Genomic DNA, 25682 nt, shown 5'->3' with positions numbered 1-25682 from the left:
ATAAGAGTTGGTTTTAGCAAATCATTAACCAAGGGCATAATAGTTGGTTTCAGTGAACTCTAGCCCACAGCTAGAATGGTTTGCACATCAGTGGACCTTTGACCAGCACGTATAGTAGTTGGTCCAAGCGAACCCTTAGCTAGTGGGCTAATTGCTTATTGAGTCCATGCCCAATTATATTAATTGGTTACATAAATTGATATTAAGTTCATTGTACAAATTGTTTTCAAATTCCAATTCATTTAAGTCTTTTCAAGTGTATCCTAGTGTACTCAAGTATTCTCAAGTAGTGAAGGTGTATGTCAATGTTTTCAAAAAGGCCATATTAAAAACTATATTTGTTTTAAATTGAAAAAAATCAGAAACCAAGGACAAATATCTATAAACACCTAAAGACATTACATGAAGGATTGCCTTCACATAGCATGACCACGCCTTACCAATAATGAAGGCCCTGCCCCTATTGGCCCCAAGCAAAATACGAGCTGAGTTCACATTAGTTGGATGTAAGAATGCTATAAACCAAGGCAGCGAGAGAGGCTACATGCATCAATAAGACACCAGTAATAGTATCTTAATTGTGTTCGCCATAGAAAGCCAGAAGTTTTACTTGCAAATCCCAAATATTCCCACTATTTTGAGAACTAAACTAGTTGTCACTACCTATTTTCAATTAACGGTCCCACCTTTTCCATACCAGCAAATATGGTTCATGCTACTTTGTCATTTAGAGAGAATTCACATGATATATTCATAAAAACGTAATCAGCTAGCATGCAACATATTTTTTTGTTTGTACAGTTTCTGAATTTTTTCCTTTCCTCTTCCAATTCTTTTGCTTTTATTTTCTTAAATATAGGTAATGTTTGAACACTTTTAATAAATACTGGACCAAAACCAGGTTACAACAGAAATTACCAATATGTATTGGTTCAGGTTTGCACTCATATCAAGTTTTTCTAACCTTATAAGATAGAGTGGGATCACAGATTAGAGGAATAAGATCATTTAGTGTGGAAGATCCAGGGGAAAAAAGTAAAATAAGGCCAAATTAGATGAAAGAGGGTACATCTGCTTCCTTATGATAATAGGTGAGTTAGTAGATTCTACCCCACAGAATAAAAGCAAGAAAAGGGAAATCGCCATAAAAACAGGGAAATTGTAACCAAGATGATGGTCACTGCTGGAGAAATTACAAAAAAAGAAAGGAGTTAAAGATGCACAAAGATACCAGTTACTGCTCATAAACATTCTACCTTGAATCTAGCTATACCAGCACCTAACCAATGATCCTAATGATCAATCACCAGATTTGGAACAACCAAGAAGTCCAACAAAAATGAGGTTATTTTAAAGGCCAATGAACTTTTCAACACCAACCAGCAACGAAGTCATCAAAATCTAGCAATTATCAGGCAACATGAGCAGGTGATTGTGTCAGAAAGAGAATAAATCACTGATGTTGGCTAAGTTAATCTCTCACAAATAAATGGGAGGGTCAGATATATATAGCCTTCCCCACATGCGGAGAGGCTATTTCCATTGCAATGAAGCCCGCCTCTAAGTTAATCACTCACAATATTGTTTAAAAATTTATATATTGGCATAAACAACATTATGCCAACCATGGTCCTTGACTCTAATGATCTATGGTCCTCTCATGCATGGTTAGTGTATACACATGCAAATGCATGGACATATGCACAAAAAGCTCTCTCTTCTCACACCAACAATTTATGTTGAAGTGTATCTAAAGTAATCCCTATTGGAAATTTTAAAAAAACAACCTATTTGACTACTTGCATAAAATGAATGCAATTATTTATCTTATCTATTTTTGCAGATATGATCTGTCTTGGACATTATTGGACCATTAATCATCATATGAATTTTGCCTTAGTTAATACACACATCTTATTAATTGATGCATACATAATGCAATGCAAAATGTTGACATAAGTAATGATACAATGGTCTAGCAAAAATTAAAACAGGATCTGAAGAGAAAAGGTACCCTTTTCTGCATATTTAATAATTAAATGGATTTTTCACTGCAAAATCCCCCTAAACTCCTGTCAATCCATTCACCTCATAACTAATACTTTGATTCCAAACGTCCTCTCTCCTCTGAATATATAGAAGGCCAAAACTTCAAAAATTTACAAAGCCAATCATGACCTACCTATTGTCATCCTGTGGTCACAGCAAGAAATGGATTCCAAAGATGACAAAGATGTGCACTTAGACTTCTACATTGTATTGACGGTATATCCATATGATATAACCTCCCATCTAAGTTGTTCAATTAGTAGATTAATCTGATTATGAATAAGATAATCTTCCAATATTTCTTTGGTTGAGTTAACAGGAACAAACATGTGACACTCAATCCATGGTAGCTAGATTAACCCCACAAGCCACTACTGTATGGAAAATTATCAGCAAAATCAGCTGATAGTTAATCACATGCAGCCAAAGACAAGTTTTGATTTAGATAAACATTGATTTGCTAAATTCTACTGCTAAGGGAAGCAAGAGGTTGATTTTCATAAACTAGGACAGTAGATTGGTGAATGGTGACTTAGGCAATCATGGGCAATCAAATATTCAATTTGAACAGAGACAACATTCGGATCGTTGTATCAGGAATTTAACTGCCGGCTAGCACAGCATAGCATGCAAAATACAAACCGCACTAGTGCCTTATCGACATGCAAGACTGTAATGGCATGATAGTCATCATCCCAACGCCAAGCCAGCATGTGATAGTTCAACCCTGCTTTATATTGACCTTACAAGACCGAAAAAAAACAACCTTTCCAAGCACATGGTCCCAAAGATTAATATGAGACTCTTTTACATTTGTTAATTAGTGAAGTTCAAAACTTTCCAGCTTCATTAAAGCAAACATCCCAGACCTTTCTGATTGACTCTTCAGTGTCATTGTTTTTCTTTTGTTCTTTTTTATGGGGCACTGGAGAGGAGGGAGTTGGGTGTGGCCTGAATTTTTGGAATGACAGGCTAAATTTTTATTCTGACAAAGTTAAACAGGTCAGCTTGCATATGATGTACTTGCTCTTTAAGACATATACAGGCATTACACCAAGAAGAGTCATAACCTAGTAAAAGATAGGAACCTTTGAGATTAGCTTTTTCCAATGTTGTGCCAGCAATTGCAATTCCAAAATATTCTGATCTTGTCCACTTCTTCCCTTTTCTAAAAAGAAGAGAGAATGGAAGAGGAGTTCCCAACATAAGGAGCATACCATCCAAAAAGTGCAAGGAGTCCATTCCATCATCTAGGAGATCAGGTTCTGTTAAATCCAGCAGGATATCTTAGAGTTATTTCCATCAGAAACCTAATAATTTTTACAGTTGCCACACTAACATAACAATTCAAGTCCACAACCACCCCACCCATTCCTTAACCTTAAATATTAAAAAGTTACTATCCCCTAAAACTAACAGAAACTAAGATGCATGGAAATTAGTGAAATTGGATTACGGAGCAAGTCAAATTTTTAGGAAAAAAATCATGACTCATTTCTAGGATCACCTTCAAAATGTAGGAAAGAAGACAGAGCAAAGGGAATCCTCAACCAAAAATTCATGTTTCATCAAGTCCAATAGGCAAAAGCCGCTCAATAACTCAGATATACTCCAAACAACTCGAGGATTTATTAATCAATATCTGAAAACAGAATTTCTGAATCCATATCTATAACCTAGCCGCATCCTAAACCCTTTGCACTAGAAAAGTGTCACATTTATAAGATTCATTATCAAGAAAACAAATGCGATAGTTTGGTCATGTGCTAGGAAGGTTATTGCCTAAAGAGGTTTTCAGATTCTTTCTTCAAGAAATAAATAAGGGAGCAAAAACAGAAAAATTCTGATGAAGGAATAAGACAATATAGGGTCATATGGATGTGTCATTAATTGTGCCAAATAAGCAATAATCCTTATCATGAAAAATCTATGACAAAATTTGGAACCAATCCATCATAAATATATTACAAGTTATGTAATTTTCTCCTGGTCTTTATCATAACTATAATTCTTATGGAGACAACCAATAACTAACAGAAAACGACATAGCACAAAGAGAAGCAACATCTGGTTGTTTGCTTTATCTTTACCCTCAGATATTGAAGTGAGACACACGCGCGCATGCTTCACACACATAAGCATGCAGACACATACACAAATAACAACACAATTAACATGCATGTGGTGCGCACGTGCACATACAGCACATAAGAAAGTACAGGCATATAATGATAGTTACCATTTAAATCCAATAGATAAAGAAGAATTAGACTCTTGAAATGTTTAACCCTTTATAGAAGTTAATATACATACATTACCATATTAATAAGCCAGATCATTATTTTTCATGTTGTTCAGATACTAATTCCAGAATTTTAATTCTTTGCCCAAGTTTTAATTCTTCCACCATTCCATTGGATCTTGGTAGTATCACTTCATTGATAATACAAGTACAAACTCACATATCATTTGAATTTTGTGTTTTCAAATGATCTACTTTAGTTCTCGTAAATTATTTAAAAAGAAAAGCAAAAAAGGATGTAACACTAGAAAATATCAGCTGCCCCTGCATAAAAAATTGCAAATGTGCTCGAAAGTATTTCCAGCGCTTTAAAATGGTGAGCAAAATTATTATCTCAGGATATTAGAGATAGAGGTAGTAATTTTGAAAAGATTTGAGGAGATTACCTCAGAGTTTGGTTATAAGCAACAGGATGTGTTGCAAGGTGTATCATTGTTTGGGCAACTGAAGCAACATCATTGAGTTCTCTAATATGCAAAATTGAACCAGGGGAAGGAGCAAAATCCTGGATATTTGGAGCACCAACGACAACTGGAACAGCTCCTGCAAATTGTTAACATGGATACAACAAAATTTGTGAATGCAATATTTGAGCTATAAATTTGCAAAATCAGGAAAATCACCCACAAGATTATTCCAAAATAGCAATTTAGTTTATGCACACTGAATAAAATCTCAACTTTCAAGTGATTCGTACAAAATAGACACATGAAGATAAAGTTGGGGCAGAATGCTCTTGAGAGAATTTAGCATCAAATGCTTCCCAATGAAGAAAAGTAATAAAACTCTCAAAATGGATATCCACACCATTGATCAAAATCTACGATATATAAAATACCTAAAAACAAGCATTTTTAAGGTCTTTTACCAATGCATCAAATGGATGCAAAACCAGGGGTGGCTGGCTGGCTGCAAAAGCAAGATTTGGACAACTCGTAGAGTATTGTCTTCAAGCCCAAGGCGAAAGGCGAATGCCAAAGGTGATAACATAAATAGGTCCAAGTTGTAAACGGGTCGACCCAACTTATCCCTTTTATCAAATGGTTCAAGTTCAAGTTTAGAATCCTCACCTGTCAACCCACTCCAACCTGTTTAATAATTGAGTCAGGTCAACATGATTACGACCCACCAATTTCGGACCTGTTTAACCCATTTAAATCATTTAAGACTTGTTTAACCAATTTAAAACATATTTTACCTACTTAACCTGATCTGACATTTTTATTAAACAATTTATGCAGGTCAGTCATGTTACCTGTTTAATAAAAAGGTCGGGTTTGGGTTTAGAGTTTTGACTCGTTCAATAAATAGGTTGGTTTCGAGGTGATAGCTATTTGACCCCACTTGCACTCGACCGGACCCAACGCATTGCCACCCCAATACAAAATATACAATTTTAGTGGTATCATATTGTGTTTTGTTTGATCTATAGTCTAGAAGCATCTAATTTAGCTAAAATTTGATAGTATATGTTTTAAAATAGTTTATATTAAGTTCAATTGTTTGGAAATGCAAATCATACCACTAAAATTACAACCATGAACAGAAGTATCATATTGTCATACTTAAGTATTATATGGTCATATAGCTATGAGTATTAGGAAAATAATCACAATTAAAATTCAGAAATATTAAATAGATAAAAGAGTATCCAACTCACTATCACAAGTTCAGAAATATTAAATAGATAAAATTCAGAAATATTAAATAGATAAAAGAGTATTATGTAAATCTAATACTACACCAGTCAAATAAGCATACCTGCAACAAGGGACTGAAAGAATTTTTCTGTAACATAATCCTCCTCGTTAGAATTTTCAAAAGCTAAGCTGAATTTATACCGCTTTAAAGCTTCCACTTTGTCGACTGCATTAAGAAAACAATATCATTACATGTAGGTGCACCATTTCAATATAACTGGAATCACAAGAAAGTACAAATTTTGCCTAATGAGATGACAATTCGAACTTCAAACACTTATTTGCTAAATCACTTTTCGTTGATGACCAAAATGAAACATTTCAACAACTTTTGGATTGGAAACTTATTTATATGAAGAATTAAGAAACAGAAAACAATGAGAAAACAATAGAAAAATAAATGAGTCAAGCAAAAAAAATCAATGGCAAAGTGTACTATTACTATTATTTAATATTTGAAGATGATATAACTGCCAGTAATGCTCAAAAACTTTATTTCACATTTGCTTGAATCTTGAAACCAAGGTTCGCCGTACCGATACCGGTAGGCGTACTGGTCGTCTACTAGACCGGTACGGTTCCGGTTTAAACCAGTATCGAACCGAAATACTCTTCTCCGCCCGAGCCGGAGAAAAAGAGAACGAGAGAGCGAGCGGGAGAGGGAAGAAGGGAGGAGAGGAGAGGCCGCCTGCGGAGGGCCGCGAGGGGCCAGCGGAGGCCAAGGCCGCGTCCGCGTCCCCTATTTCTTAGGGGACGCGGCCGCGGCCTCGGCCTCTGCCGGGCCCCCACGGGCTCCGCCGCCCCCCGGCCTCCGCCGGCCCCCCGCGACCCTCTGCGGGCAATAGAGGCCTCTCCTCCCTCTCTCTCTCTTCTTCTCTTCGTCTTCCCCAGCTTCGGCTGGGTTCGGCCCGTACCGGTTTCCACGGCTCCGGCGTACCGGGTACGGGCGGGTTCGTCAGACCATGCTTGAAACCATTGCCACTAAATCATTAAGTTACCAATCAATAACCAAGATAAACGAACAACAAACAAGCAACAGTATTAAGTATCAAAAAACCAACTACCAACTATGTAATAACTTCTATCAACTATAAAGTAAAAAATATTGAGCAAAAATATGTGTTTGATTTAGGAAGACACCAATTTAGTTTGCTAAAAAATATTGTACAAAATATTTTGGATCCACAAGTACACACACAGCACTCTTTTTATGCTAATTATAGAAAGTATCCAAACTCATGTTGCCAAAATGATAACTGCATGACTATTGATGATGACAGTGGTGATGTAGTAGATATAAATGAGAAATACCAATTTTTCTCACACTAAGGATTATACACCTTCTTATCTTAGCCATCTGCAATCCTTGTAGCATGTCAGATATCTTTGCTAACTGATGTCACAAGCAGGAAATGATGAAAACTATACTTACTTTCCATTTAAGAACTAGATGAGAAACTCTCAAAATTAAGGCATTGAAGTTTCCTCCATCGAAAAAGAAACAGAAAGAAAAAAGTCTTCAAATGAATTGAATAGATAGAAGAAGGGGAAACCCCGAAACCTTGAGTGGTTGTTCGTATTTATACACTTATTTTAGCATAAGAATGTTAAAACTAGATGTTTTCTTGTCACGAATCAATCCTTATCCTCTACATAAGACAGAGAAATATATAAACTTGGGTACAAAAATGATGCTGATTGTTTGAAAATGATTTCTGAACAAAAATAAAGCAACTAATTTCAGAGGTTTTTTTTTCCTTTTTAATAAGCATTTCAGAGTTCTTTATCCCTTAATAAAAGCAGAATTAGAAATTTAAATTTAATTCCAGAAAGTACCTTCGTCACTTGACTAATAAATAATAATATCAAAACTAAAACAATCCATTCTGAACTCACATCAAATGGTTTGCTGAATCAGTAAAATCAACTAACAAAACTGTGTCATATAGAACCAAATTCCCTCTGAAATCTTAATCTCAGCCAAAATAACCACGAAAAAAAGTGATAAACTGAAGAGATGGAAGGGCCTAGGAAAAGACACAAACACACACAGAGAGAGAGAGAGAGATGAAGATCATCCTTAATCACTTCAGCAGTCATGAACTAGTAATAAATTCTTACAATGGTATCTTCAAATCAGTATCAGTCTTTGGCCGACCAACAAATCCTCTTAAAAGAAAGAAGTTGTGAATTTCAATTCTGCAGGAAAGCACACATTAAATGCGAATGGCAATTTGATATAGCCTCGCACTCTTAATTCTACCACCACACTCAGAAAAACTTCCATACTTACAGATTCCTAGAATTCCTAAAATAAAAATCCTACTCAAACTTCTCTTCAAAAATACCATAGAATAAAATAACAAAAAAGAAACAACTTTACAAACAAAACTAGGTTGTGGGGCCCAAATGACATGAAATTGTGGGAAGATAATCTCTTTGCTTTCCCAATCTGGGTTCATACTTAAGGAAGGAAACTTCTAACCCAGGAAAGCGCCATGCTGTTGTAGATGTTTTCTTTTCTTTTATCTGTTGAAATTCTATTTATACGAGGGTTCTCATGAAGTGGTTAGTCAATTTTATAATCTCGTTCTTCACATTGTCCAAACGATGACATTTCAGAATTCAAATAGTCATCAGTTATCATATCTAGGCCATCAAATGTTTCATAAGTACATTAACAACATTCTTTTACAACCCAACCCAACAATAACTTAATTCAAATATTCGTCTAAATCTAAAGGGGATAGCATAAACTAGGCAACAGAGTACAACAGCTAGAAACTATTATTTCTTAGGTCCAATTAAGCAACATTTACACCAAATCCATATCCTAGATGCGCGACCATTAATAAAAGCTCTTATTTAAGGCTCTCCCTGTTTCACACCTCAAGCAAGGCTCTCCAACATCCAAATACACCTTCGGACTCAATGGTCAAGCTATATGAGGCATTAAATCACATATAGGAAGCCTTGTACGTTATTTTATGACTCTCATCATAAGTGCATTAAGTTTGAAATATAGTTCACCAAAAGTGCAAAAGAAGAGAAACTTGTCTTTATTTCTACAAGCATTGGACACTGTAACACATATTATAGAGTAGCATGCTTATCACATGTTGGCCACAGTTTGAGCATTATGCAAAAGGCTTTGCACTAGTATTGCATGACCAAATGCAAAGATGTCCTTAAAACAACCTAATGAACCTGATATGGCCATTATGAGTTTTTAGTTGTGCCTTATGGATGGATTAACACCCCCAACATCATTCAAGTATTTAATGAGTCGAGTCTTCAAATCATTCTTAGACAAGTTGGTTGTGTTTATCAACAACATCTTGATTTACTTATGAAATATGGATCATGAACAACATTGAGAACCATTTTATAGACGTCGAGAGAGAATACGTTTTGTAAGTTTTGTGGAAACTCTTTGAGATTGAGTTTTCTTTTCAAAGGGTTGAGGTGAATCCAATACTTTCTTTGTTATATTTAAATAACTAGAAAAAAAACTTTCTAGTTCACTCAGAAAAGAACTATCATTGTCAATCTAAAAAATCAGATTTTCAATATCAAAACATACAGAAAAACTGTCACCATTACTATCCCTAACTAAAAAAGTGTCATCAGAGATCAAACTCCAAATATCCCTGATATCAAATAAATAATCAGCATTTCTGAAACTATAACTGCCACTATCACTCCGACTAGGAATGTTTTTCTCCGTACCATTTTGGGGCAGTCCAGTTCAAGGGGTCTCAGAAGAAACTCCTTGTTTGCGTTACGGGAAAGCAAGTACTTTTTGTATGTAAGTCGACGTTCTGTAAGCTTTTAAGGTAGATCAAAGAGAACAGTTCCAGCTCAAGCGGGTCGTCGTGAATAAACTCCTCGCTCTTCAACCAGCGGAATTTGTCTAAGATTTTGCTCACCCCTTTACCTTTTCATCAGAATCGGCATCTCTTGTAACAGAATTTGCCATCTATGACAATCTTCTTGAAAATAAACTATTTTAGTATTAAAATTTCTATCTTCTACCATTATTTTATTTGGTTTGCTATGACAGTTTACTTACTACTGGGCAACAAAGCTTACCTATTCCTTACCATTACAGATTGAATAGAGGTAGGGCTTCTTGTAGCTTCTTCAGATGGATAGATGATCAAGCAAAGGAAAGCTGCTTGGAGCAAGATTTACTTTTGTATTTCTATTGAATCATTCACAACATGAGAATATTTCTTTTAAACTTGTCTTTTTGTGAACATGGATAGATAAATTGCTTTTCCTAGATGTTAAATTAGCATTCTTCTTAGAGTTTGGGATAGAGATTTCTTATCTAATATGGTTTTAGTGATTGTCCATAAATTGAAAACTTAGTTGCCCTAAAGGCTTTCCATTTCAATGATAATGAGGAATTTGATAATTTTATATTTAAAAATATTGGTGAAATATATTTTAGAGTAATGACAGATTTGTGGCTAAGATTTTGCTATTTGATTGTTGCCCTCTTTTATGTCCACTTATATTAAGAAGTTTAAAGGAATCTAGGATGAACTAGAAGCCATCCAAAAACCTCTTCTTCAAGGAGATAATGTTGCATGGCTCCTAAAGACCTTATTGATAGATCACATTGGGAGAGTAGAACATCGTGCAGGTGGTCACTAATAATGGCCCATAGGATAAGGCTGTTGGGGAGTTGTTGATGGAGTGGCGGCCCCACATTTTCTTAACACCATGTGTTGCACAATGCATCGACCTCATGCTGATGGATATTGGGATGACTCACTAGGTCAGGCAGGTCGTCGAGACAACCCAGTCCATCACCAAATTTATCTACAATCACATATGGATTCAAGCTCTAATAACGAAGCTCACTACAGGAGAAATATTGAGGCCAGATGTTACATGATTTGCAACAAATAATATTACACTTGATAGCCTTCTTAAGAGAAAGGCAGGCTTGCACCAGATGTTTGTTAGTGACGAGTGGCAAAAGAGCAAATATGCAAGGTCTGGCACTGAGAGGAGCCACGTGGAGGGCTTGGTGACAAGCCAGTAGTTTTGGATGTAGGTTGAGAGGGCTGTAAAGGCTATCAAGCCTTTATACTCCATGCTTCGAACCATGGACCATGAAAGGTACCTATAGATGAGCTTCCTTTATCACATGATGATGGTTGCCTAGAAACAGATCAAGCAAGCAGATCTAGCAAATGCCTATTAGTACATAAATATCATTGAGCAAAGGTAAAACTATCAGATGGGTAGGGAGCTACATCTAGCAAATAAAAATATACATTGAAATAGTTGTTCATTATCCGATCTTCTAGTTGTTCAACTAGTATTATTTTTACCTTTTTACGAGTAAATTTATTTCTTATACTATCTTTCTTTTGTATTACTAGACATCTATCTCAAAATACTCATTTAAGCCATACTCATCTTGTGCATAATTATTTTCTAACTTTTCACCGTTCTGTAGCATACAGCAAAGCTAGTCATACACTTTACCATAAATTTTTCTTTCAACTTGGCAGTGTAATACAAACACATAATATCCTAGTAGCCTTTCTCCATTTTACCAACTTGTTTTAATCATATTGATACCATCCTCTTTGATCCCCCTTCCTCATAAATAATCGATTTTGAATACCGAAAAACATCACTATGAATAACTTCATGACTCTATTTTCATTCCACCTTCATCTCTATTTTTAATTTTATTAAAATTGCATTCCATTAATTATCTTAGACCTACTTTCTCAAATTATACTAGAAACCTTAGTTTCATCCATTCAGATTATATCATCTGTAGATAGCATGTACCAAAGCATCATACTTACATATTTTTAGTATGCTCATATATAACTAGCACAAAAAAGTAAGGACTTAGAGTATATCTTTGGTGTAAATCTATTACAAATGAAATTTTACCAATATCGTCGCCAATAGTTCTCACATTAGTAACCACTCCATCATTCATGTCCTTTGTCACATTAATAGATCTAATGCATGGTATGTTGTACTGGCCAAAACCGAACGGTACGGAGCATATCGTACCATACCCATTTGGTACCGGTACCGGTACTTGATATGGGTGGCGTACCGATACTTGATACGCCAAAAAAAATCATATCGTACCGTACTGACATTGTGCTAGTGTGGCACCAGTACCGAGACAGCGAACTTTGATCTAATGAAAACTCCTTATTTTCTAACACCCACAATAAGAGTTTTCTAGGGACTCTATCATATACTTCTCCAAAATAATAAAAACCATATTAAAATATCATCCCTTTTCTCTATACTTTTCCATTAATATCCAAAAGAAAAAAATAACTTCTATAGTCGACCTTCCTAGCATAAAACCAAAGTAGTTCTCTACTACTTTTGTGTCCCAACTTAATCTATGTCTCCTCGCAAATTCCACCACCTAGTCCTCAAGTTCATATTTTTAGTTTTTCTCTTCCATTTTCTAATACATACATTCAAAACCACCAACCTATATTAGGTGATTAAACTCTCACTAGTATAACCTTACAATCTTTACGCAAAATTCAATTAGTCTTTCCAATAAAGAAGAAATCTACACTATATTTCTAGATGTGTTCATTAAAACTTATAATAACCGAGGATCTTACCCAAAAAAGCTAGTAGGAAGGTACTATTTTGCATTCCTTAGCCCTATATAAGTACCCAAGATCCAGCTAATGCATAACTAGTGTGGGACTAAACACAACACATGCCCAGATTGGTTCTGACATACTCTCCCATTTAAGTCCTACCATCCTTGTCAGGCTAAGCATCTAAATCTAGTCAAATCCAATCACACGATTTATGATCAGCCTGAGACAACCGCAAAAGACCCATGCTCCAATTTCTCCTAGTCATGCATGCCCATGGATCGGCTCCATGCTGATACCATTTGTAATAATCTAGGACCTCGCCTAAAAAAGGCTAGCTAGAAGTTAATATGTGGGCTCCCTCGCCCTATATAAGTACCAAAGATCTACCCAGTCCGTAACAGATGTGGGACTTAATACATACCCGCAAGGTCCCCATAAAACTCCTCAAATAAATTAATCTTTCTCTAATAGGAATCTCTTAAATTAGTCATTCCATGCCTTCTACAAGTATTGCTTTATAGCATCATCTAATTGTACTTGAGGAGCATAAGCACTAATTATATTAATAGACTTCTCTTCTAAAACCAATTTTATCAAGATTATCCTATCTCTACCCTCTAAATGTCTACAACTTCATTTTTTGAACTCTTATATACAAGAATTCCTACTCCATTTATAACCTATCTTACCAACTTCTTTTGGTTTTCTCCTATCCACTTAGTCTCTTGCAGGCAACATATGTTAATTCTCCTATCCATTGTATCTACTAGTTACATCAATTTCCCTATCAATTACTATATATTCCAAGTTGCCAAACATATCCAACATTCCTTGACTATCTTCTTTACTTGCATTCATCCATTAATTTGTGAGAATCCTTGCCTACTTCTCACCACATCCAGGCACCAATCTGATACGTTGCTTTTGGGGAACAGCCTAGTTAACCTTTGCCGACTTCTTAATACATTCAAACTCGAAAACAGCATGTCGCTAGAAGGGAAAGCCCAACAAATTTTCTCTTTAGGATTCATGTTCATAGGTTGTAACTATAGCTTTATGCTGGCTGTCAACCTAACACAACCCTCCTTTATATGGGCTTGGGACAGCTTATGTACAAAGTATTATATATTAAGCAAAACAAAGGCAGAGTTATCTAGGCTTGCCCACAAACCTATTATCATCAACCTACTACAACCCTCCTTTATTTGAAGAACTAAAACCTCTCATATTATTCTCCTAATATATGTGCATGACATCATTATTGTCCGGAGTAATAGTGAGCATATCGAGTGGTTAATCAATGCTTTGATTTCTCGCTTTGACATGAAAAATTTGGGTAATCATCATTATTTTTCTAGGCATGCAAGATTTCGAACTTAAAGTGATTTCTTAATTAAATGAAATATTCCGTGGATCTCTTATCTTGCTTCAAAATGGATGGATCTAAACTGATCAGTATGCGAGTGCTTCTAATAGTAAACCCTGTTTATATGAAGGCGATCCACTGCCTAATGTTAGTGAATGTTGAACTCTTGTCCATATGCTAGTATGCCATTATTTAGCTTCGTCAATTTATTCCTTTCCTTGTTAACTAATTATAAACTGTTATGCACATAAAAATAAATCAAAAGAATATTATAGACTATGTTCAAAACACTCAGGGATCCAAGTCACTCCATTTTATTGCCTATTATGATGCTAATTGGGCTAGGGATCCACATTAATGTTGATCTAGATCGGGTTCTAATATATTTCTTGGATGCAGCATTATATCATGGTTTGCTAAAAAGCAATCTACAATTTTCAAATCTAACATCAAGACAGAATATCTATCTTTATCATCATTAGCTTCAGGCATTGAATGGCTTCATTTATCCTACATGAACTCAGCATTAAACTTCAAACTGGTCATATTGACAAAAAGCTTCAGGACAGCTTCATGTGCCTGGAATATGGGATTTTACATTATACACAGTAACAGACTATGTTGTATACAGATTTACATGACACATTATTGGTGCCATAAGTTGTCACTTTACACTTAAAGCTTCACACAGCATTAGCGGCAATGAACTGCTGGTGGTCACTCATTTGTGTTCTTACCAAAGCTCAACAAATAAGCAAGTGTAAAAGTCACGTTGTACAACTTACTTATTTACATAAGTTTGATTAATTATCAAAATTTCTCTTATAGGACAGAAAATTTATGATGCATATGCCATATATGTTGAGGCTGATGCCTCACTTAAGAATCTAAACTCCTAACTTACGCCTCTGACTCTAAATACTGGGTTAAAAATCACTCTAAGCTCGTGGCTGCCTCTGATTGAAAAACTCGAATGCACAATATATATATGCAAAGAAGCCATATGAACAACATTGCAGATAAAGAAGAACATAAATGTCAACCTCAATAAGAATATTGAAGATTGACTCCAATGTAGCAATTCTAGGCTCCAACAACTAAGAGAATCGCAATAAAGATGTATTATCACAGAGATAAAGAAGATTGCGATAAAATCTTATATAGTACACTTGTTGTCTAGTTGAGGCTTAGAAACATGAACTACAAAGCTTCTTGAAAATAACTGTGGCTGTAGTTGGAGATAAAACACAAATACTTTTATGAAGTTAGAATAGCTTTGCTAAGGTGAATCCAGAAAAAAGTCATTTTTACAAAAAGAATCTAAAGGGAATGTTACACATATACAAAACATACATGCATATTGAATTGAAAATTTGGCATTCATAACATTAGTTTCCATTTCTATTACCAGTCAACTATTAATGCATATGTCTTCACTGAATCAATTTCTTAAGATTTAAGTCAGTAGTTAAAAGGTTATATATTAAAAATAACCCTATATTAATCTCCACAATGGAGCAACCAATAGCTAAAGGTATAGAAAAACACATTCATGATTCATCTTGTTGAATGTTCAGAAGCAATTGCATCAAAATTGCAAATTGAAATTTTAACAATCTAGCCTCTATGCTATGCTGCAAAGAGAAATCAACCATCATCTGCTATTATTGTATTGAATATGAATTTTCATGTAGAGCACTGCAAGAATCAGAACACAGCATTTCGAGTGTACCTCTACCATCACGGTTTCGATGACAACTCCCATATGAATCTATTTTGATATTCAACTTTTCAAGCATTTCAAGGGCCTGCAAACGGAAATTGCGTGCCCCACAATTAGAAATAAAAGCAGCTGCAAGGGCTTCTTCACTCTTTTGTTGGATAGGTGCCATAATGTCATATTCAGCCCATGAGAAATAGCCAACAGGTACATCAGAGGACAGGCTAGTTGTCATTACAATTTTGTATCCTCTCCTATCAACCAAAGCAGAATGATCAATATCCAAATTAAATTTTGAAAGAATCATTATATATCAGCAGAATCTGTATTAAAAGTTACAGAATTGAAAAAGCATTCTTTCCCAGAAAAAGCCTGAAATGAAGGAACAATTTTTATTAGTAGTAACAGTCTGTTTAATTTCAGAGACTCCAAAACAAATATGCAGAGCTGCAATAGAAGTGCTCTAAAGTGATGCTTTCATGAATCAGTTAGAATAATGTACATTGATTGTGGATTTCTAAACAAAAGTGTACTGTATCCAAGATTGATTATTAGAAATGAGGCTAATTGTTGAAATGTCCCAAATAATTCATTGACTTAATCAAAAGTAGTAGAGCAATTTTTCATAAGGTACTTTGTTTATCCGCTCTCCTGATTGCTTCTAAATTGATCGAGATGTTGCCAGTGTCCTGAGGTCGAATTATTATATAAGGTGATCAGCTTCTGAGTATCATTTCATTGGTTATGTAGTTCTCAAACATCTGAAACTTTTGCGGTTGCAAGGCTGGGTATCTCACTTACTATAGTTATGATGATATAAAGTTTCTAAGGCCATTATAGTCATTAAGCCATCAAATTCATGCTTCACATAGCCATATCAGTGTACTTTAAATTATGCAACTCCAGAATCCATGTAGCTGACACACATTATCAAGGTGGTATGGGTTCTCATGCACGTATACTGTAGTCTTTTCATTTATGGTCATCTCCATTCAAAAGAATATTCATCATTTAGGGATACAACCTACCCAGGGTATTATTGATTCTCATGTGCATATGTTTTATTTCTTTCATCCAACAACTTTTTTCATTCAATAAAATATTCATCACTTCAAGACTCAATCACGAAATTAACCACAGTATATGATAAAGTACTTTAAGCAAAAGTTATTGGACAACAATCCTTTACAACAGTTAGGTTTAGTCTCTTGGTAACTTGAGGACCTTAAGAACATATTTGCATACTTCAGGCCTTGAGATTAACTCATTAGAAAATCCATATCAAGGTAACCAGCTATTCAGAGTGTACCAAACCAAACTAGTCAATTACTGGCACGGCACACCCCCTTCAAAATAGCCTATAAACATTATCTCTCTCTCTCTCTCTCTCTCTCTCTCGTTCGAAGCTCTCATCCCCGTCGAAGTTGTCGTCCCCCTTCGAAGCCCTCATCCTTATCGACGGATCTGGTAAGTCTCTCTCTCCTCTCTCTCTGTCCCTTTCTCATCCCCTCTCTCCCTCTCTTGTCCTTTCTCCCTCTCTGTTGAGGTCCCCGTTCGGAGCTCTCAAAGCTCCGTCGACGAGGCCTCGGCCTCTCTCCCTCTTCCTTCCCCCCCCTCTCCCTCTCCCTCTCTCTCTTCTCAAAGCTCCCATTCAATGAGGCCTTTCTTCCCCCCCCCCCCCCCCTCTCTCTCACCCTCCCTCTCCTTCCTCTCCACCATCTCCCCCTCCCGCCATCTCCTTCTCCCTCTCATTATTTTGGTATGCTCCAGCACGGCACAATACAGACCCACACCATAACAACCCTATTGCTGACCAGTATAAGCTCTAGTACCAACCTGGCAAACCTTGATCCATACAATAGGATAAAGCCTAAACTAGCCTTTTTCTCTCAAAAAAGACATTCTTGATTGAGTGAATGGAGCCCTCCATCACTGCATCAGTTCCCCTCAACTTTGGAGAGTTCAACTTTTTCTCATTAGGAAGGAACCCGACAAGCCAACTCTTCTTGACCCAACTCATTGCAAACTAAAGCTCAACAGTCTGCTTCAGCTTCTTAGGATATAGGTCTTTGATGGGTAAATATATATCACGTAGTCACCATGCTGTAATGAGTATGTTGGTATGGCCATCGTCCTTCACTTTACAATCAAAGAGCCAGGAGGTTCAATGTGGATGTGAGACTCCTTCACAAGTTGGATGTATACCCTTGCAAAAAGTGGACAAAGTGTGATACATGATTCCCTTCAGCTTAGTAATTTCCTAAACGATGAATGATTAGCCTTGGGAAGCTCTGGTAAGCTATAAAACATCCAATGCACATAGACAAGGAATATCACTATGTCAGTCAAAACAACTTTTTTAACTCAAGAAGGTTGAAAAATTGCCAAGATTCAGCATCAATTGTTCAACACACTTGAAACGATAATTCAGAGTGACACTAAAAAGCTAAATGATCAATAAATGTATCATTCGTAATCAATTTCGATCAGATTCAGCTAACTAGCCAAAAGGCCCAAAACCATTGAAACAGACCAAAACTGATCAGCTTTTAGCTTGAACACAAATATGAGGATCCCTTGTTATTGATCATGTCAATACCAAGACATTTCAGCCAGACAGGATCAATTTAAGCTGAAAATCAAAACTACCAAGGTATGGGCTCATAACAGTCACCGACCAATACAATATCACATTATGCCCTCATGCAGACATAAGCTAATGGTTAGCACAGCCAGTAACCTATAGCAATGCAGGCCAGCATTAGTGTACATACCGGCCTGTATAGATTGTACAAAACAGGTACATGAATTCATGCCTAAAACCTTTTCTCTGAAAAAAATTAAAATACAGCGCCATACCAACCAGTACATGAATGCCTGCTAAAAGCAGATTTTGGAGCTACCTACTAAACAATGCGGAAGCATTCCTATCAATTTGAGTGATATACTTTTTGTGGCACTAATTTCGCTAGCAATTAATTTTATCTGTTGAAATCTCTCTTTCTCTGCGCGCGCACGCGCGCGTGTTTGAGAGTTACCTGATACTTGCTTAGTTTCTTCTAGTAAATTATACCAGAGTGTGTGTGTTTGAGTGTTACCTGATACTTGCTTAGTTTCTTCTAGTAAATTATACCAGAAAACTGTCTTCAAAAATTAACTAAAATGATTGCCTAGCTTGAGTCAAAAATAAGGATAATTTTTGTTTGTGAAAATTAATGTATATTGCAGATCAATATATGTTGCAAAGCTGACCTCTGAGTTGCATTTGATTCTGTGACATTAAACAAAAGACAAACAAAAGATAATGCACATTTCTATTTTTCCAATCAACACTATAGACAAATGCTATTCAACAAATCATATTGTGCTTACCCACCCTCGTGCCAAATTAATATTATTGTCTGCATAGTAGTGGGATGATTCCATGGATCGGAGAACACTAGCTATTGCAGGATCTTGATGTAACCCGAAGGCAGCATCCGGTTTCCGGTCAGCTGCAAACCCAAACTTACATCCCACAGAGCATGCACTCCAATCCTGAAACAGAACATCAGTAATATATATTATCAAATTATAAGCATGGAAGAAGACCTTATAAGCACAGCAAAGGGGCATTGCTTAAATTTGATGATCAATATTAAAATGCCAAGTTTCTTTCAATAAAAAAATAGAACTCAAGAATACAACATCTTGACATGAGATTGGGCCACCTTCCATCTATTACAGTTAAATGAGGGGGAAAGTATAGGTGGAGGTGGAACTAACGAGGAAATTTTAGTATAATAATTATAATCCCTGTTTCAATTTAGTTTGGTGTATTAGGTATTGCTACCAGTATATAATTAAAGAATGATGCCCTTCTAGCAAATACCTTCCTCTTTATTAAACATCACTCCTCTTCAATATCAATCCCAAAACACAAACACAAGAGAACCTTTTTGTTCAAGATTCCCAATATCTTTCATTAAATATATAGCATCTCAGCTCAGTCTCCACTAATACATCCTCAATATGTCAATTACTATATTACAAAAAACTCACTCACTGCAAACTCCATCCTCCTAGAAGTTGTATCACATTATTACAGCATTTTTTTATTTTCGACACCAATCTGATGTGTCCATGAACCCTTCCAATATGAAGGCTAAAATGTGAGCATTATTTGCTGGGAGTTATCCTGTCTCCTTGCATGGGTATCGAAGGAGAAGGGCCAGTGGCAGAGTTGTCTATCGCATTAAAATTTGGTTTCCTCTTCTACTTTAAGTAAGATTAGTAGGGTTTATTTGGGGACATAATTAGGATTCATTATTTAAGTAATAGTTTAAGCAGTTATAGAATGAGTTTGTTAGTTAACTGGAGCATGAGTTGAAGTAGCATGGAAGGTTTTATCTCCAACTCTGCAGCAAAGCCAATTATTTTAATATCATGTATGTGGCAGCATGAGCATAATAGGATTAGGGGCCAGGTTTAGTTTGTCAAAGTTTGATTTATAGATCAACGAATAGAGAATATTTAGGCTGCCTATGTAGTAGCCGTCAGGCAGTAATTAAAAGTTTGAATATGAGAAGGAAAAGGATTATCAATTGGAGAATGGCTATATATAATGGTCGTGTAGCCTCTTTAGAGAGTAGCCCTCATTTCTTGGACTTAAGAGAACAGTGTCCCTTAGGTCAAGAGAGAAACAAAGCTTTAGGCATTTATTGTGAGTAGGCAGTCAGTTTCGGGAGAGAGTGCTTTATGTTCAATACTCAAAGTTTCGTAAACATATGTTTCATTCTCTCTCTTCCTCTCTACTACATTTCCACAATAAGGGAATGTCACAAACATAACTCAACATTTATCCCAAAGCCCAGATATGATGGAGACAGTAATCTGCAACAAGTTCAGTGTGTGACAAGCAACTTCAATATGCGTCTCTATGGCGGTGTTGGGAACAAATTTTAGACCAATGTTGGAAGCAAAAGAGATTTTATTGAAGAATATGGCTGCTTACAAGGGTTTCAGGTTTTTATGAAAGCTTAACTACTCCAACTATAATTTTTGGAAATCATGTCATTAGGGAGCAAATAGTAGAAGATGACATATTTGTTTGGATAGTTGATGCAAAGACAATTGAAACAAACTTGGGACATCTTTTCAAGCTTTCCATAGAAAATCAAGACCCACCAAATTCAACTCTTGAAGGAGGCAGAAAATCTAAAGCAAGGTAAGTTATCTATTTTAGAGTTGGAAGTTGTCATTATTGGATATGAAAATGGCATATAGGGAGTTGTCATTGTTGGATCTAAATAATAAAACTTCAAATGACAAGACAGGGAAACTTCTATCTATCGACCTACACCTAGAGTGGGCTAAGTACGTGGTAGGTGTTGCAAGGAGGGAGATGCAGCATTTTGTCAATGAGCTAGAGAGTTTTCTCATTAGCCATAAAATGGTGCTTTCCACGATAGGAACATTGAAGGTTTAGGATGGAGAGGACAACTATTCTCTAAGAAGAAAAAAGGAAGAAAAAGAACACAGAAGCAGAACAAAGGTAAATCATATGATGAAGGTGATAGTGATATGGGTGATAAAAGCGCACACATTAGTGGACAAGCAATTCACTGTTTCTGTGAGAAGTAAAACCAACTGAAGCTTGATTATCAAGTGAAGGTTGCTCCCAAACAAGGTTATTCAGCTTTTATTTACTCATATGGTAATGGAGCTTACAAGTGAGGGAGGAGTCAATGAAGGAGATTATGAACCAATAGGCGAATTATATGGTGGCACAAAATGTAGCAAAGATAGTGATCTTGTTCGGGCTTAAAAGCAATTGAGGAACTAATGTTCGCAACGATTTTGTATGACCTCCATGATTGAAGCTTTGAGAAGCAATAAGTTCATGTTGCCAGATTCCTAGGAAATAGAAGATATAGTGCAGGAATATTTTGAAGAAGAATATTTGATGCAAAGAGGGTTTGATTGGAAAGAGGATGAATCAAATCCAGAGAAAGATCAAAAGCAATGGGAGCTTAATCAATTCAAGGTTAGATCAAGTCTTGAAGGGATTGAGATTGATGAGCCAAAGCATGCAAATGGCTCTAATATAAAAGGGCATACAGGGCATGAACATTTTATACGATGGATTGGTAACCCAAAAACCGTAAGATCCATGTTAGTTTTGATGTGGCTTAAGAGTTTATGAAGTCAGGGAAAAACTATTGGAGTGAAGCTAATGGTCTACTTTTTGAATAAGAACAAAACAAGGGAACGGTTCTGCTTTCAGGGGAGTGAAACTAGTTATAAGGAAGTGGGGTTAAAAGGTGAAAAAGAAGTCAAATAGGTCAATTGATTATTGCAAAGCATGATTATTGGCACGTCCCTCTAATTCTCAACTCCGACTACACAAGTGGTTTTAGAACTCACATTTTGAAAAATTCTATAAGGTTCTTATCTTAGTAGCAGTCGGCAACGTTCTCTTCTTTTACTTCACATAGCTTTCCGTCTCCTTGGTAGTAAAAAATTCTCCAAAAGTATGAATGACTAGAGGACTTTGTACCATCCATTCTGGTGTAGTTAGATTCTGTTCAACAGTCCAAGGACTTGGAGCACATCTTTTGTTCTTTCCATTGCTTGAAGTCATTGTTACGACCAAGAAGAAATGACAAATCCCAATTACGGATATATAAGAGCCTAAACTGCTCAGAGCATTCCCTCCAGCATAAGCATCTGGATAATTTGGAATGCGACATGGTATACCTAAAAGCCCTAAGAAATGCATGGGAAAGAGGGTCGGATTAACCCCGAAAGAAGTGACCCAAAAATGAATTTGGCCTAAAGTTTCAGGGTATGTCCAACCAAAGATTTTACCCACCCAATAGTAAAATTCTGCAAATAAAGGTGGTATTATGCTCCAATATCGCCACAAGGTTTCGAAGCTTTGGTAGCTAGATATACAACAGTTGCAGTTGGATGCTAAAATAGCAATTTAGCACGATGAGAAAGGAGTGAGGTGCCAAGGGAGAAGGTTGGTAGTCGTCACTAACTCCTTGCATGGGCATTTGAGGGGGTAGACCAATGGCAGAGTTGCCAAATTATAAAATGACTAGGTTTGATTTTCTGTTCAGAGGAGGGAAGTTTGTTTCTTTTTTTTCCTTTTATTCGGGGGGGGAGGGGGGGGGGGCGGTTCTAATTAGTGTTCTTTATTTGTCTTAATTTATGTAATTATGGAATATGTTATTTAAGGAGCGCATCAGTCAGCGTTGTTAATGTGAGGTCTATGTGTGAACCAGTTGATGTAAAAGGTTTTATTTCCTATTCCTCGTATTCAATATCATCTACTTTAAATGAGTACTAAACGCAAATAGGATTAGAATAGAGTTTAGCCTGTGAAAGTTCAACTTGCACTAGGAATTCTTTTTTCAAATACCAAGGAATTACAGAATAATCGACCAGTCTATGGAGCAGCTGTGAGATAGTGGTTAGGAGTTTAAATATGAGAGGACAAAGGAGTATGAGTTGATGCATGGAAAAAGGACTATGAGTTGACGCATGGCTATATATCATGGTCACATAGCACTTTTGGAGAGTGTCTTTGAACTTGGAGTTAGAACACAGAATCCCTTAGGTTAAGAGAGAGCTACAGAGGGATCTAGGGAGAATGTCACTTACTAGCTGTGAGTAGCAAGTGAGTTTGTAGAGAGATTGTGTCATGTCTTTTAGAAGAAAAGATTAATAAAAGTTATTTTCTATGCTTTCTCCCTCTTATATGTGCATGCTCTTCTTCTTCTTCCCAGCTACTTCTTCTCTACAAAATCAGAAAAGCAATTCACCACAGATCCTGACATATGCACATGACATGAACCCAGAACAATTTGCGACAGGTCATCTTTCATGTCCCCTACCGCACTCTTCTTTCTATTTTCCACCCCAATCTTTCGCTTCCATAAACCCTCTCAATGCCCCACAAATTTATCAAGGCTGCGATGCAATGTGAGGTCTTAATTTATGTAATTATGGAATATGTTAGTTAAGGAGCGCATCAGTCAGCGTTGTTAATGTGAGGTCTATGTGTGAACCAGTTGATGTAAAAGGTTTTATTTCCTATTCCTCGTATTCAATATCATCTACTTTAAATGAGTACTAAACGCAAATAGGATTAGAATAGAGTTTAGCCTGTGAAAGTTCAACTTGCACTAGGAATTCTTTTTTCAAATACCAAGGAATTACAGAATAATCGACCAGTCTATGGAGCAGCTGTGAGATAGTGGTTAGGAGTTTAAATATGAGAGGACAAAGGAATATGAGTTGATGCATGGAAAAAGGACTATGAGTTGACGCATGGCTATATATCATGGTCACATAGCACTTTTGGAGAGTGTCTTTGAACTTGGAGTTAGAACACAGAATCCCTTAGGTTAAGAGAGAGCTACAGAGGGATCTAGGGAGAATGTCACTTACTAGCTGTGAGTAGCAAGTGAATTTGTAGAGAGATTGTGTCATGTCTTTTAGAAGAAAAGATTAATAAAAGTTATTTTCTACGCTTTCTCCCTCTTATATGTGCACGCTCTTCTTCTTCCCAGCTACTTCTTCTCTACAAAATCAGAAAAGCAATTCACCACAGATCCTGACATATGCACATGACATGAACCCAGAACAATTTGCGACAGGTCATCTTTCATGTCCCCTACCGCACTCTTCTTTCTATTTTCCACCCCAATCTTTCGCTTCCATAAACCCTCTCAATGCCCCACAAATTTATCAAGGCTGCGATGCAAGCCTTACCGTAGTCACTAATGTCTCACAAAAGTTTCCCCTCTGAATCCAACATTCTTACCAACCAACTACATACAAGTTTCGAGAAAACCTCATTCGCCCCATTCAAATGACACCAATCACACCCAAATCAACAATAACAATAAACATTAAAGGATGACTAACTGTAAAGAAGCTCAAAAATAAAAGTCAACTAACTGAAATATATGATAGAGAACATTTTTGAAAGGTTTGACAAGCAAAGCTAACCTGTTCGATGCCCGACACAAAGATCGGATCTTTCTGGAAATCCCGAGAGTACGGAACGGCGTCCTCCTTCTCCAACCAATCCTGGCAGCGGCGGTAGTCATCATCTAGAAATTCGGGAGGAGAAGAGGAGGAGGTGGAGGTGTTGGTGGCAGTGGAGCCGGCGGTGGTGGGGGTGGAAGGGAAATAGAAGGAGGTGGTCCACTGGTGGACCATGGCGGCGTTCTTGGCCATGTCAAGGCGACCCAAGAAGGCGATCTCGAGCACGACGACGAGGGCGACGAAGAGGGGAAGCAGGCTCGGCCATCTCTTTTTCTGGTTCGGAGAAGAGACGCCCATGGATCGATCGCCGCTTGTTCGGCCCGTAGCGGCTTCTCTCCTTTGCGCCCTTCTCCTCTACCGGAGCGAAATGGCGGAGAAGGCAGGTGACGAACGGAGCTGTTGTGGCCTCCTTCAAGCCAGGTGAGGTTGGTCGGTCTCCGGTCTTGTTTTACCAACTAAACCGGAAGCCAGCGCTTTCGGTAGACAATTCTCGGACAAGTCCGCGCTTCACGTGCAAAACACAAGACAGCTCCCATGGAACTCCGGATGGCTGCTCCATCGTCACCGAGTTTAAACTAATGGATGGATTGCTACTCCGTCCACCAATCTGAGAGGACTATAGAAGCAGTTCGCTGGACCTCTACACGTGCCATTCATGTGTAACTATTATTTCTTGTCGTTTTATGGACCATTCTTGGGCCGGAAGGAGGGCCCGGCTTTGGACAGTGGGCCATGGGCCACCAGCCCTCCTACCGAAGGCCCAGGATGAATTGGAGGCCTGGGCGGGCGGCAGATTGAGTCGGGCCCGGCATCTGTGGGCAGTTTGAGCCCGCGTCGGGCGGGCCAACGCGGGAAAGCTCTGGTCCACGACTTTGGCATGGGC

The 25682-nt window shown here is 37.1% G+C and overlaps 1 protein-coding gene across 1 annotated transcript in view; it reads right to left on the bottom strand.

The window, feature by feature from the left end:
* LOC103719837 (glycoprotein 3-alpha-L-fucosyltransferase A-like) overlaps window positions 1-25382 on the bottom strand; it is a 51582-nt gene extending 26200 nt beyond the window's left edge. The window contains exons 1-5 of the mRNA XM_039118463.1: window positions 24761-25382; window positions 19134-19294; window positions 15770-16011; window positions 6113-6217; window positions 4738-4894 (exon numbers count right to left, since the gene is read on the bottom strand). Coding sequence (XP_038974391.1) covers window positions 4738-4894; window positions 6113-6217; window positions 15770-16011; window positions 19134-19294; window positions 24761-25096 — 1001 coding nt within the window. The 5' untranslated portion in view covers window positions 25097-25382. The remainder of the gene's footprint in view (window positions 1-4737; window positions 4895-6112; window positions 6218-15769; window positions 16012-19133; window positions 19295-24760) is intronic.
* Between the last annotated feature and the right edge of the window lie 300 nt (window positions 25383-25682).

The sequence above is a fragment of the Phoenix dactylifera genome, unplaced genomic scaffold (genome assembly GCF_009389715.1).
Source record: "Phoenix dactylifera cultivar Barhee BC4 unplaced genomic scaffold, palm_55x_up_171113_PBpolish2nd_filt_p 000353F, whole genome shotgun sequence".
Classification (NCBI taxonomy): domain Eukaryota; kingdom Viridiplantae; phylum Streptophyta; class Magnoliopsida; order Arecales; family Arecaceae; genus Phoenix; species Phoenix dactylifera.
The sequence above is the reverse complement of the archived record's forward strand: the minus strand, read 5'-3'. Positions and strand labels throughout refer to the sequence as shown.